This window comes from Bactrocera oleae, chromosome 5 (genome assembly GCF_042242935.1).
Source record: "Bactrocera oleae isolate idBacOlea1 chromosome 5, idBacOlea1, whole genome shotgun sequence".
In the NCBI taxonomy this organism is placed as follows: Eukaryota; Metazoa; Arthropoda; class Insecta; order Diptera; family Tephritidae; genus Bactrocera; species Bactrocera oleae.
Genome location: NC_091539.1, coordinates 22,639,741 through 22,653,768, shown reverse-complemented (window position 1 = coordinate 22,653,768; position 14,028 = coordinate 22,639,741). Strand labels below are relative to the sequence as shown.

The window sequence follows — 14,028 nt, the reverse complement described above, 5'->3', positions numbered from 1 at the left end:
TAGTTTACTCCCGTTGGGCCTAGGTGTTTTAACATCAGCATGCTTATTCCATCAGGGCCGATGGATTTAGACGATTTCGCCTTTTTGATGACACTCTGAACCTCCCCATCGGTGAAAGTGGTGCGCAGTCTTTTGGCATTTTGCGCAGCCGTCGGGTAACACATCGTTTGGCCTTGTCGGTCGAAGGGTGCAGTATAAACTGCCGGCTAAAGTAGCTCGCGCACTTCTTCGGGTCCGAGGAGGCATGGCCATCGAATTGAATTTCAACCCGATCGTCATGTCTCCTCGGATTTGACAGAGCCTTGACAGTAGTCCAAAGCTTACTCACACCTCTGGGGAGGATTGCAGGACTTCAGGTGCTCTATCCATTTTGTCCGCTTATGATGGTTTACCATTTGCCGAATCTCCAAATTGAGGTCCCTTATTCGGGGATCACAGGGATCGGCATGGCGTAAGGTGTCGCGCTCATTTGCTAATACAGCTGCTTCGGCTGGGAAATTGGGGCGGAGTTCCGCGATTCTTCCAGCCGGTATAAAGCGAGCAGTAGCAGCAACGATCACCTTGCGGAATTGACGCTCGCCAACGATGACGTCCGTAGGAATGGATAGTGCGTTGAAGGTGCTCTCAGTAAATTCTGTGAAGCCGACCCAGTTAGCTTTGTTGAAGTTAACATAAGTGCGGTTGTCCACAGAAATAAAGTCGGGAGGTTTCTCGATCGAGATAATTATGGGTAGATGGTCTGATGCAAGAGTTAACATAGGTCACCAGGTTATACTATTTATCAGACCACCGCTAGCGATGGTAATATCTGGCGAGCTATTACAGGTGCCCATAATTCTGGTGGGGGCTTCGTCATTCAGGTCAGATTGGGAGTTATGCTGTCTATGTGAGCTCCTTAGGACCGTGGAGGTCCTATCTTGGCCACTCGACTGGAGTGGCAGCGCAGTGCGCGAGCATGGTGCAGGTTTCACGGCCGTTGAGGCAGATGTCGCATTATTGCGTTGACAGCATGGGGTCACGTAACTCGTGGTCCACTCCCTGTGTGTCTTAAGGCCCGAGCAGGTCTTAAGATGGCTCCATCCATTGCATGTATTGCACCTAACCGAGGTGGAATTTGGATGGAGCCTTGTTGCGCATACGCAGCAGTAGAATACCTCGGGGCCCGGGTTGGACTCGATGCCAGCACGGGTCAGGAGGATACGGAGCAACCCTGCTGCTAGGCGTTGCTCCAATGACGACAAACTTAATCTAAAACTTACCGATCCAAACTGGGTTAGATCGTCGAAATAATCTGTTAATTGCGTTGTTGTTGTTGTTGTTGTAGCGACAGAATTCTGCCGAGTTGACAGTCCTTGGCCGGAATAAATCCGGGTCCGTTCCGGTTACGTAGACCCGACTGTCGTGGGAACGGCGTTAATTGCGTCATTTGCCTCGCTTGTACAGTATCGTAATAATAATATAATTGATCTGTTCCCACGACATTCGGGTCTAAGTAACCGGAACGCACCCGGTTTTTTAACAATAATATAATTGGTACTCATATTAGCTCTTAGAATGTTAGGGCGAGTGCAGAGTGGACGCTGAAAGCCGAGCCGAGCGCAAAGCCGATTTCGATCAGCGCTGATCAATATTGCAGAGTGGATGCGAGATTTAGCGCTGAATTCCGCGCGTACTTTGCTATTATATTCGTACATTTATTGCTTTTCAATCTTGTAATTAATTTTATGGTTAAAGAAAAGAGCCTTTGGTATGAAGAAATGTATTAAGATTGATCGGAACGTCCGATTATGGCAGATTATTGGTTGTACTTAAAAAGAGATTGCCAACTGGAAAATTATAAAGGAAAGCTCATAAAAGGCGTTTAATTTAAATATAACATATGTTTTCGACGTTTTTCTTTATTTATTTTGATGTATCTTTTTTTTCAAAATAAAAGCGATATTTTGTTTCATATTTTATAATTTTTGTAATCTAAAATGAAAATAAAGATTTAAAAATAAACGAGAGCAGATTTTACAAAATCTTTAAACGCGTCATGAATTTTGAGCACAAATATGTATGTATATCCAAATATATTAGGTCAAGTTAAAATTTCGTTCGGTTTTTTATTGATTTTTCAAAAGATGATAACTTTGTGTACATTTGTCCGATTTAAGTCAAATATGCGCCGTTTTGTTCGTAAAATTGTTGGCAACGAGATGCCAACTTCATTATACCCCTCTCGTATAAGGCTGGTCCCTATTGGGAAAAAACTCGGAGGGCCAATTTTCACAGGCCTCTCTTGAGGCCAACTTCTCACCATTAAGCGAGTTCGCCATGGACAGGAAAAGATGGTAATCACTTGGTGCCAGGTCCGGACTATAAGGTGGGTGCATCAGGACCTCCCATCCGAGCTCCCAGAGCTTCTGGCGCGTCACCAAAGACGTGTGGCCCGTCGTTGCCCTGATGGAACACAATTCGGCCTCTGTTGATAAAAGATGGCTTCTTTTGGATGAGTGCTGCCTTCAAGCAGTCCAGTTGTTGGTGGAAGAGGGCCGAATTGAGCGCTTGGTCATAGGGGAGCAGCTCGTAATAGATGATTAATTGCCAATCTTACCAAACACACAGCACAACCTTCCTGGCCGTAAAATCCGGTCTTGGCCTCCGTCTGGGCCGCTTCCCCGAACTCTGACCACGACCGTTTGCGCTCGATGTTGTCGTAAGTGACCCATTTTTCATCGCCAGTCACAATCCGCTTCAGAAACGGATCGTTTTTTTTGCGATTCAGCAGCGATTCGCAGATGGAGATTCGGTCCATCAAGTTTTTTTGCGTTAGTTCGTGTGGCACCCAAACATTGAGCTTCTTTTGAATCCAAGGTTATGCAAATGGTTCAAAACGGTTTTCTGGCTTATCTTTAGTTCCTCAGGAATTAAATAAGTGCTCATGTGACGGTCTGTTTCCACTATTTCCATAATTTTATCGCAATTTTCAACGACATGCCTCCCGACGAGTGGTGCATCATTGACATCGAAATTACCGATAATTAATCGAACGGAACCTAGCAAACCACTTTTCTGCTACACGTTCGTTTACAGTATCGGGCCCTTAAACTAAATTAATTTTTTCAGCCGATTCGCCTTGATCGAAGAATTGTAAAATATAGCGAATTTTCTCTTTGCTGGTGTCCATCTTTGACGAGCACTCACAACGTACTGAGTGAATCAATGGAAAAACTGTCAAGGACAAACTTTTAGCGAATAAAGACGTTTTCAGCGCCGTATAGTATGACATGATGCGACACGTAACACTAGTACTATGGACAATAACGCCATCTCTTAGATAAAAACCGAACCAACTTTTTACTTGTCCTAATATGTAGGATATCCATCGATGTCATGGATTTTTATACTCTCGCAACCTGTTGCTACAGAATATAATAGTTTTGTTCACCTAACGGTTGTTTGTATCACCTAAAACTAATCGAGTTAGATATAGGGTTATATATATATAAATGATCAGGATGAAGAGACGAGTTGAAGTCCGGGTGACTGTCTGTCCGTCTGTCCTTCCGTCCGTGCAAGCTGTAACTTGAGTAAAAATTGAGATATCTTTATGAAACTTGGTAGACATGTTTCTTGGTACCGTGAGATGGTTGGTATTGCAGACGGGCGTAATCGGACCACTGCCACGCCCACAAAACGCCATTAATCAAAAACAAATAAATTGCCATAACTAAGCTCCGCAATAAGATACAAGACTGTTATTTGGTACACAGGATCACATTAGGGAGGGGCATCTGCAGTTCCTGCAGAACTTAACGCGAGGAAACACGTAACACAAGTACTATAGACAATAACGCCATCTCTACTACATATATACTTTTTACTCGACCTAATATCTTATATTTAGGACAACAAAACCATTGTAGACCAGGATTATCATTGCCACATATACATTTAATTATGGTGAATATTAATTTCTTTTGCACTGTATTGTTTATATTAGTAATTTATGTTTATTTTCTGTTTCGGTTGACTGAATTTTCATTTTTAGATGTCGCTAAGACTCAATTGTAGTTAAGCCTGTTTCGAAAATCATTCATATTATATATAGTCGTGTCTGGATATAGTGGATTCTCGTCATAGTAACATTTTAAATATTAAAAAGGGTATTCCTCGAATTAGGCTGCTCTTTTAAGCTTATAAATATTTATTTATTTGCTATTGGGTGCGAAAATTTTCTGAGTGTACTTTTTTATGAGTTTTAATATGTTGCATAAACATTAACTTGAAGTAACAAAAAAAAAAAAAATTAATAGCGTATCTATTATTGTACCTCTGAGCTAATTACCTTTTCATATTATATAAAAATGATTTTAAAAAAATATTTCTGAAGTAAAAAGGACAGATAAAACTATGTATAAAATGTCATCATATGTATAAAATGTTGTTCTTTGTTTATAATATAAATTATTAAATTCGGCACAAACACTAATTCAAAACATCCAAATTCATAAAAGTGAAGTCGGTACGATATCATACTTCTTCTTATCAAAAAGTAAGGAAGGACTAAGTTCGGGTGTAATTGAACCACTTGCAACTTGCAAAAATCAAATGCCTTCATGTGCTGGCAACCCTTTATATTAAAAAACTATATAAGTTTGAGGGAAACTTGTCCATTTAAATATTACATTTTAGCCAATTTGAACGGTTTAAAATCAGGTGGAAAGGCGGTAATCATTATATGGGGCTGAGAAAGGGACGAGTTGATTGCATTAATTTGGACAAATTTTCCAACAACTTTCTAAATATATAACTTACACACTGAACGACATATTCACCATAAAACTTGTTAGGAAAATGAAAATCATTATATATAGTATATGTGTGTTGGGGTAGTATTGATCCGATGTTTATCCTTTTTTGCCAATACCACGTACTGTTAACATGCCACGTACAAATAAAATGCTCCCTGGGTTAAATTATTTCACATACCCTGATTTTATGTTAGTTATATAGGGGCTAGGTCAAGTTTCATATACAGTTTTGGTTCGATTTGGACAATTTTTTAAGATGACACACTTCAAAGCAATATTCCTATAAATTTCTATCTCGTTATGTTAATTGGTGCTTTATTTGTATACTGAAATCTGAAATAATCAGATGGTATTTTACAAATGTGTTAAGTGGGAAGTAGGCGTGGTTGTAATCCGATTTCAAAAGAATGTTATGTACCGAATTTGGGTGAAATCAATCGAGCCACGCCCATCGTCCAATTTTGACACCAGCTCCTATGCGATCTTTGCCATTCTGGATCTAAAATCGAATGTTTCTGACACATTTAGTTATTTATTTATCACACTTTTAGTAATTTTTAACAAAACCGTTATATGAGGATTGGGTGGATTTGATCCATTTTCACACTATCGTAAGACGGGTTGAAAATTTTTGTCCTGCACAATTTTAGACGATATAGCTTTGTTGGTTTAGAAGATATATACACACGCCCGCTTTTTAAAGATTTTCATCTGCGGTTTAAAAATCTTTAATGTGATTATTTGTGCCACATCTGTATCTTCATTTACGGCTTAGTTATGGCCCTTTATACGTTTACGATTAATACCATTACGTGGGCGTGACAGTGGTCCGATTACGTCCACCTTTTTTTCTCGTCCTCACTTTTTTGACAAGGAACACGTGTACCAAGTTTCATTAATCTTAATTTTTACTCAAGTTATCGCTTGCACAGACGGACGGACGGACAGACAGTCGCACAGATTTCAACTCGTCTCATCATCCTTATAATTTATATATATATATAATCCTCAATTATTTTTAGGTGATACAAACAACCGTTAGGTGAACAAAACTATTATACTCTGTAGCAACATTTTGCGAGAGTATAAAAATGTAAAGTGTAATAATATGGATATGGCAACACTTATTATCTGACAACATGGAACCCATTTGTTATTGTTCATATTACGAAAATTGTGTAAAAGTTAAATGCTTATTTAAAGCAAATACTCAAATATTTAATATAAAATAAATATGTAGAAACATTGAAGTGAAAAGTTAGTGTATAATAAGTACATAATATAAAAGAAAAGATAACCATAAATCGAGAAATTGTAAAATGAAATTTGTGAAATTTTCAACTTAAAATGCAAATATCTCGAAAACTATAAGTTTCCGGCGGCAATAATTATATATATTCGTGATCTGGAGAATCTCCTCTATCCAACCATACCTTAACCTCTCTTAACCCTGAAATCGTGGGATGCTAAATAAAGCCCACCCCCCATTTGTTATTGTGCATATAACAAAAATTGTGTAAAAATAAAATGCTTATTTAAAGCAAATATTAAAATAATTTATATGAAATAATAATGTAGAAACATTGTTGTGAAGTGTAAGTGTATAATAAGTGCATAATATAACAGAAAAATTAACTATAAATTGAGAAATTGTAAGATTAAATTTGTGAAATTTTCAACTTAAAATGCAGATATCTCAAAAACTATAAGTTTCCGCCCGCTATAATCTTTATCTGGAGAATCTCCTCTATCCAACAATACCCCTCTTACCCCTGAAATCGTGGGATGGTATACTGAAGTTTCCCCCAAGACATTTATTCAAATTATCAGTTATTACATTCCAAATAATTGTTTTGACATTAAAAATTAACTTTATAATCGCAACATAATGTTAAAATTTAATCTCGACATATTCCATCTCGGTTCTACAACTTTCATTTAAAACAATATATTTTGGATTACAATCTTGTCAAACAAAAGTAACTGTATATTCTTTGAGAGATAAGTAATTGATAATAAACTATCTTGTATTGCAATTATAATTGTAGAAAATGATGACAATATATATTGACTTCCTTTGGATAAGAATTGTTTATATATAATGCTATTCCAAACATGAAAATTGATAACGTGCACAAGAGTAAACCGAAATACTTCCAAATCTATTTGAAAAATATAACATTAAAGTATATTAACGTATTAACTACTCTATAGAATAACAAGAGGCACTTGGTTCCTATCAGTGTAAAACACGAAATGAAACACTTAAATATATCTTTGCAACTATACACACCTCGTGTTCTCCGGGACCACGCTGTTTAAATGTTGTGCTCAAACTAATAGGAGGAACAACACTCCTACTATTCCACTGCGAAGGATTTTGTCCTGCATGAATTGCTTTCGTGGCGAAGCCTTTAGGTTGTTTCTTAAAAAGTGGGCCCATAATGTAAGCGAAATCTTATCTCTTGAAGCACTGTACTTCAATTAAATTATTTGATTCCCACTGCAGATTATTGTATAAAACTACAAGTAACAAATCCTAAGATTTTCACTAATACACATGCAAAAATATCCCACTTGGTACGGGTTGCCTCGAAAATTCTACTACTAAAATCACACTTGGTACGGGTTGCCAACCAATATTCTGCTACTCAAGTCACACTTTGTACGGGTTGCCAAACAATATTCTACTACTAAAACGTCCAAATGACAGAAATCTGCTATAGTGTGTTGCCGTGTTATGTTCTAAAATTTATAACTTTAAGAATGTTTTTATTCCATATTCAAATATTTTTTGGTTGTTTTAATTCCTAAAGATTAAATTTACATATTATTATTTAAATTAATATTTATTGTATTGAAAAATTATTAAATGTTTCCAATTTTATCAAATATATTATTGTTTAACGGTTTGTAAATTCTATGAATTTCGTGCAACTGTGTGATGTCAAAAATCATTTCAACGGACATTTTTTTAAGCATAAGAAGCTTTGAAATAAATTAAGTTTCACTCATAATAAATTAAGTTTTCAATTAAGTTTTTAAATAATGCAGTTTAGTGTTTTTAGTTATTCAAGGAGACAGCCGGAGTAAGTATAACAACATTAGTATATTAGATTTGTTAATATTTGTGTAATGATTTTAAGGATGCCTAGAAGAAAGTGTGTTGCTGGTTGCGATTTGGAGGTACCGCTGTATCCCTTCCCATCAGAAGGGGAAGTTGTGAAAATTGTAATTCCGATACTATAAAATGTCTATTCATTAGAATTAGAACATATTTCTTAAAAGATGCTTTTAACAAAACAGTGAAACAAAGTGATTTTAAAAACATTAAGTTCTTGTGTGTTACACATAAATAATCACGTCCGTTTGTCTGCCTATATGTGTCGGAATTTACATATATGTCTGTCAGTCTGAATTCTTTTACATTTGTCAAAATGTTTATCCAAAGACCGCATTAACCACCATAGTTACCTGGATCTATGATTTTAAAAATGAGAATTTTTGTGATTAGGTTTGTACGCTTATTACATATTTTTTTGTTTTCTAAGTATTTTCGTGTACCAAGTATAGGACCCTTCTCTTCACCACTATTCCTTTGATAGGGTTTTTTTTATTTAGTATTTCGCTGTGGGTGATTTAGAATATTTTGTAAATATTATTTATTACTTAGTAGTTTGTTTTGATTATTCTTATTGTTACTGAATTGTACCTAATTTTTTATATATATTTTTGTTTTGGCTAAAATTATTACAAGTAGATTGTTTTCACTTATATTTGTTCATGAATACAATTGAATTGTACCTGATTTTTATATATTTATTTTCGTTTTTGTTCAAATCAAGTTGAATATTTCAACTTATATTGTTAATGTAATTAATATTCATGAACCTGATTCATGTACCTGAATAATTGTTATGAAAAGTAGATTGTTTTAGAAGTGTATATATTATATGGGTGAATATAGGCCTCCTGGGGAACCGAACACCCAAAAAAGATCGGTAACGCGCCTTAATTGCAACCTCAGAGGTGGTGAGGAAAAGCAGTAAATATATAATAATATTTTGTTTCGAAAATATTATTGAAAGTTTTCATTATTATTTCCATTACAAATACATGTTCATAAACAAATTGTTAAACTACTCCTTTTATTTAAAACTCTGTCGATTCGATCAGCTGATCACGGCTGTTTCACACACATAGGAAAACAGCTGATTGTTTGGCTACTTGTTGGCTTATATAATGCTCCAGATGCCCTGGTTTGAATGAAAAGAGTTGCGAAAGACTCATTCACAGTAGTTTCGCCACATCTGAGGCGTACGTTCACAATAAAACCAACAAGAATGCCACGGTGTGTTAGGGTGGCGGGGGTTAAAACGGGTTGCGGATAGCAGAAAACATAATTATTTATAAATATTTTAATTTTTGGTTATTAATTGGTTAACATATTAATGAAAAAACTGCAATTTCAATTTAACTATGAGTGGAAGGGAAGAAGTAACAAAATTTGATATTATAAGTAAGTAATAATAATTTATATAATCAAAAAAGCAAAACTTATCATTGTCCGACAGGTGATAATAATTCATTTAAACAATAAAGCAAAATTTCTCATTGTACTTATATCAAAAAAATAGTAACTGTTCCGATGTTTTCTTTAATTTAAGTATAGATTTATTTAATCACAATTTTATTTACGTTTTGTTATTCATATATGTATATAATTTATCGGTGGATATGTTTGTACAATATTTTATTACAACTCTTGACATAAAAAATTACCATATTATTATATAGTTCTTTGTTTAGTTTTTAAATATATAGACTTCTAAAATAAATGATTTGTTGAGGTTGCAATATCTTCATGATATAAAATATGGTAGGCATACCAGGTAGCTGTCTCTGTATTTCAGCAAGTAGCGATTATAATATGTTCAATATTTTACATATAACTCTTTACAAAAATTAATTATCATACTGTTATATAGCTATACGTTTAGTTTTAAATACATAGAATCCTAAAATAAATTATTTGTTTAAGTTGCAATATCTTTATGGTATAATATACGGTAGATATATTTCCTTTTTAAAAAGTACTTTAAAATTAGCTTACGCAACACTGTTACGCAATGCTCAATAGCAATACTGGCAACACATTTGAATTTATTAACAAATTTTTGTCAAACGGACGGAGTATAAGTATACATTTTATAATCACAAATTACGTTTTCTATTTAATTTTTTAATATATAGCCTTCTTAAATAAATTATTGGTTAAATTTGCAATATCTTTATAGTATAAAATACGGCAGATATATTTCTTTCCAAAAATGTAGTGTATAATTAAGCACCACTGTTACGCCGTGCTCAATAGCAATACTGACGTATTTTGACTAAAGTGATTTGATTTCGAGTATTGTTTTTAATATTATATAATTATTATTTCCGTTAAAATTTATAAAACTTGTCTCCAGTTTCGATGAATAAGCATTTTCTGGACCCCGTTATTTGACATGGTTGCTTACATTTTTCTGTGGTAAGTATTTATTAACTTACCACAGTTCAAAAGAGGCATATATATATATCTTAATTATTCTGATATTTGCCAATAATAGCCGCGCCTTTTAAAATAGATATGTATTAAAACACACTGATTTTATTACTTAAAATATATTAAAATTTTACATATAACCCATATTTTTTGGACAACTTTTTCATAAATTAAAAGAAAATAGCAAGATGCAACCATTTTCCGGTTAAAAGTCCGCCATCTTGGCTATCAATAGAAACTCAACCCCTAGGCGGACTTGACGTTTCTCCATGGACCCCTCTCAGCTGTAGCTTTGAATACATCGATCATCTGGTTCTTTCTAAACACCCACTTTACGATGGTTTGCATAACCAAAAAAATGGTAGAAACAGTGTTAACTCCTTTCAATTATAGGCTAATATAATGGCAGACTCACACACAACTTTTGTTTAGACATTTGCTTTGACAGCAAGATTGAGAGAATTCAGGATTACGACAAAAATTTACCGCTACTTTTTTTGGTTAATACCATGTACGCACCGATACAAAATTCGTGTTTTCATCGACAAAAGAGGTTTTCACGCGAAAACTTGCGTTTTCATCCATACAAAATCTGTCAAACGAAAACACAGTTTTCGCTGAAAACCCCTTGAAAACTTAAATTCCACTCATTATAATCGGTGCCTGCTCTAGTTTAATCAATATTATTAGAAGACATATTTTGCCAGCCCTAAATGTCAATTGACAATTTGTTTACATTCCATAATTGGACCAAACGTACCCTACAAAAAACTGCTGATGGGTACACGAATACACTCACATTTGATATGTCAGTACTGTTAATTTACATTTGCATTTTGAAATTCAGAACTATCCACTGATTGGAGAAAGACGTACGCAGAGCTATTGAGAGGAGTGATGGCATCAAGTGAAAATTTATTTTTATATTTTCATAATTTATTATTTAATTATATTTTTCGTTGCATTCCTTTTTGTATTTAGGCATATTATTATAACTAATTTTGATTAAAAGTTTGAAATTTATTAAAGAAATAAAAATTATATTATCTACTGCGCAAAAGAATTTTTCACTTCTGATAGCGTTTCAGTCATAACTGACAATTTTCAGCTATGACGGTATAGATATATAGTGAATTAATTCCGAATACCCATTTGTTTACATCAGTTTTTGCACAAGGCTATTAAGAAAATGAAAAAAACTTTGTTCTGCGCGCTGACAAAATTTTTTCAGCTATGACTGTCATATTACCCATCAGATGACCGTCACTGTTCTTTTAGGGTACATAACAAATGTGAACAAATAGATGTGTGAACTGTCAATGAAAACTCATCGAAAACACACAATGTCGGTCAGAACGACTTTGGTTCCACAATCCACAAACTGTGTTTTCAAGAGATTTCAACTCGGTGCGAACATAGTATTAAATATGGTGACGAAAACATTAATGGATTATAATAAATATAATTATACACTGTTGTAGTGGAGAGATACTGAGACAGGATTGCTATTTATGGAAAGCTTCAGAAATTGGTCTAAGTGAAAACGCAGATACCACTTCTGAGTTGACATTTTTGGGAAGCATTGTTTAAATATATTATATTTGGTATTATATTTACTTATATTATAGGTCATTGCTTCACTTAGTCTCATTACATTTTGCTTAGTGCCCGAGATATATATATTATATTGAAATTAACCAAGTAACGCTATAGAACCATGATTAATGACTTGTTCGTGCCTGAATTGGAGGATATTGATGCGGCCGACCTTTGGTTCCAACAAATTGTAGTATATGTTATACAGCCAACGAAACAATCAATTTATTGAAAGAAACTTTCGGTGAGCGCATAATCTCGCGTCGTGCGCCTGTGGCGTGGCCTCCAAGACCATGCGATTTAATACCCCTGAACTATTTTTTGTAGCGCATCGTTTGTCTATGTAGATAAGCTTGAGACGATTGACGCCTTGGAAGAGAATATATTATATGACTAACATAAGTGCACAATTGCAGCAATAAGTGGTCGAAAATTAAGCCTCTCAGATGGAATTTATTCAAGCCATTCGCGGCGGTCACTTGTCCGAAATCATTTTTAAAACTAAATTCTTGACCATATTATTAAATTATATGCAATTTATTTCTTCTTGAAAACCACATGTCTCAAAAAAAGCACGATCTATTTCTTTTTCCAACGACGCTGATTTCAAACATATATCGCATTTCAAACGTTCCAATAACGTTATAAAGTAGTTGCTGTTTATGTTTCTTCCCTTTTTAATATAATCGACGAAAAGTGTTCTATGCTCATTCTAAAATATAGATTCAATACACATACCGTCATAATAATTCGGTTTTATTACAATGGAATAGCTACAAACATTATTCAATTCTTTGTTGTTTATAGTCGCGCTACTTAAAAAAACTTGTCCAAATATTAAATACTTTCCTGAATATTATTATTTTTTTTATTTATATAGGTATTTCGGTAGAAGAATTTTATATTGAATGTTATGGAGTGGAAAATCGAGTATTGATTTTTCAATGTTTCCAAAGTAATACATAATCTTATGGACTTTGAATGTTGGTCCGTTACCTGTTATAAATGATTTAAAAAAAATCATTAACATTTTTTATTATAGCTTATGGTAGTTATTATTTGTTAGTACAAATTCGTTACTAAGTTCTTATTTATTTATAACAAAAAAAAAAAAAACATTTTGGCAAGTGTAAAGAGCAATCCACTGACTTGGGTTTAGAAAACATAATTAAACTGCTGTTGATTTTCCCTGAAACGTTACTTTAATTTCATTCAGAGTCTGGAAGTCAAATTCGCATGTTATTTCAATATGAATTTATGGTGTTATTAATTAACATAAATATGCACAAACTTGTAAACTAAAAAATATAACAAGCAATAGTTTGTTCTGCATAAACAGTTATATTCTCTATTGCTTTTTAAGGGTTCGACGAGGTATGTTTCGTGGAATGAATTCGTACATCACATGTTAGCTACTGGCGAAGTTACACAGCTCATTATACGGAATTTTTTATCAAACGTTTTTTCTTCTGGTTTATTTTAGTACAAAATGAAAGGTGGAAAATTTCTTCATCTTAACCTTAGAAAATGTCATAAGCTGAAATTTTAACATTATGTTTGGTTACCTTAATCTACGTAATCCCTTTTAATCATTGTCACGGGATGCAAAACAAAGATTCTATGTTAAAATTTCAGTACAATTTGTGACATTGCTCAACATGAAAACCGAGGTAACCCCCGTAGAAGTTAAGTTGCATGTTAAATACTGTACATTTTATAACAACTGTGTAGAAACTTGCCCGCTTTCATTTATAGGATAGTTCTGAATTTAAAAATGCAAATGTAAATTAACAGTGCTGACATATAAAATGTGAGTGTATTCGTGAACCCATCAGCAGTTTCCTGTAGGGTACGTTTGGCCCAATTATGGAATCTAAACAAATTGTCAACTGACATTTAGGGCTGGCAAAATATGTCTTCTAATAATATCGATTAAACTAGAGCAGGCACCGATTAGAATGAGTGGAATGTAAGTTTTCAAGGGGTTTCAACGAAAACTGTGTTTTCGTTTTACAGATTTTGTATGGATGAAAACACAAGTTTTCGCGTGAAAACCCCTTGAAAACTTACATTCCACTCATTATA

At 34.1% G+C, this 14,028-nt stretch overlaps 1 protein-coding gene and 1 long non-coding RNA gene across 3 annotated transcripts in view; both read right to left on the bottom strand.

The window, feature by feature from the left end:
- The window catches only part of Cth (Cystathionine gamma-lyase), a 31,484-nt gene extending 24,117 nt beyond the window's left edge, over window positions 1-7,367 (bottom strand). The window contains exon 1 of one of the 2 annotated variants that reach the window (XM_070110057.1): window positions 7,090-7,367. In XM_070110057.1, the coding sequence (XP_069966158.1) occupies window positions 7,090-7,239 (150 nt within the window). In that variant the 5' untranslated portion in view covers window positions 7,240-7,367. The remainder of the gene's footprint in view (window positions 1-7,089) is intronic. The other variant, XM_036357668.2, reaches the window with a different exon arrangement.
- Window positions 7,368-10,450: 3,083 nt separating this feature from the next.
- Window positions 10,451-11,150, bottom strand: LOC138857530 (uncharacterized). Its single transcript, XR_011396628.1, has 2 exons — window positions 10,763-11,150; window positions 10,451-10,677 (listed from the first exon to the last, which is right to left on the bottom strand). It is a non-coding gene; the product is annotated as an uncharacterized lncRNA (long non-coding RNA).
- Window positions 11,151-14,028: the final 2,878 nt, after the last annotated feature.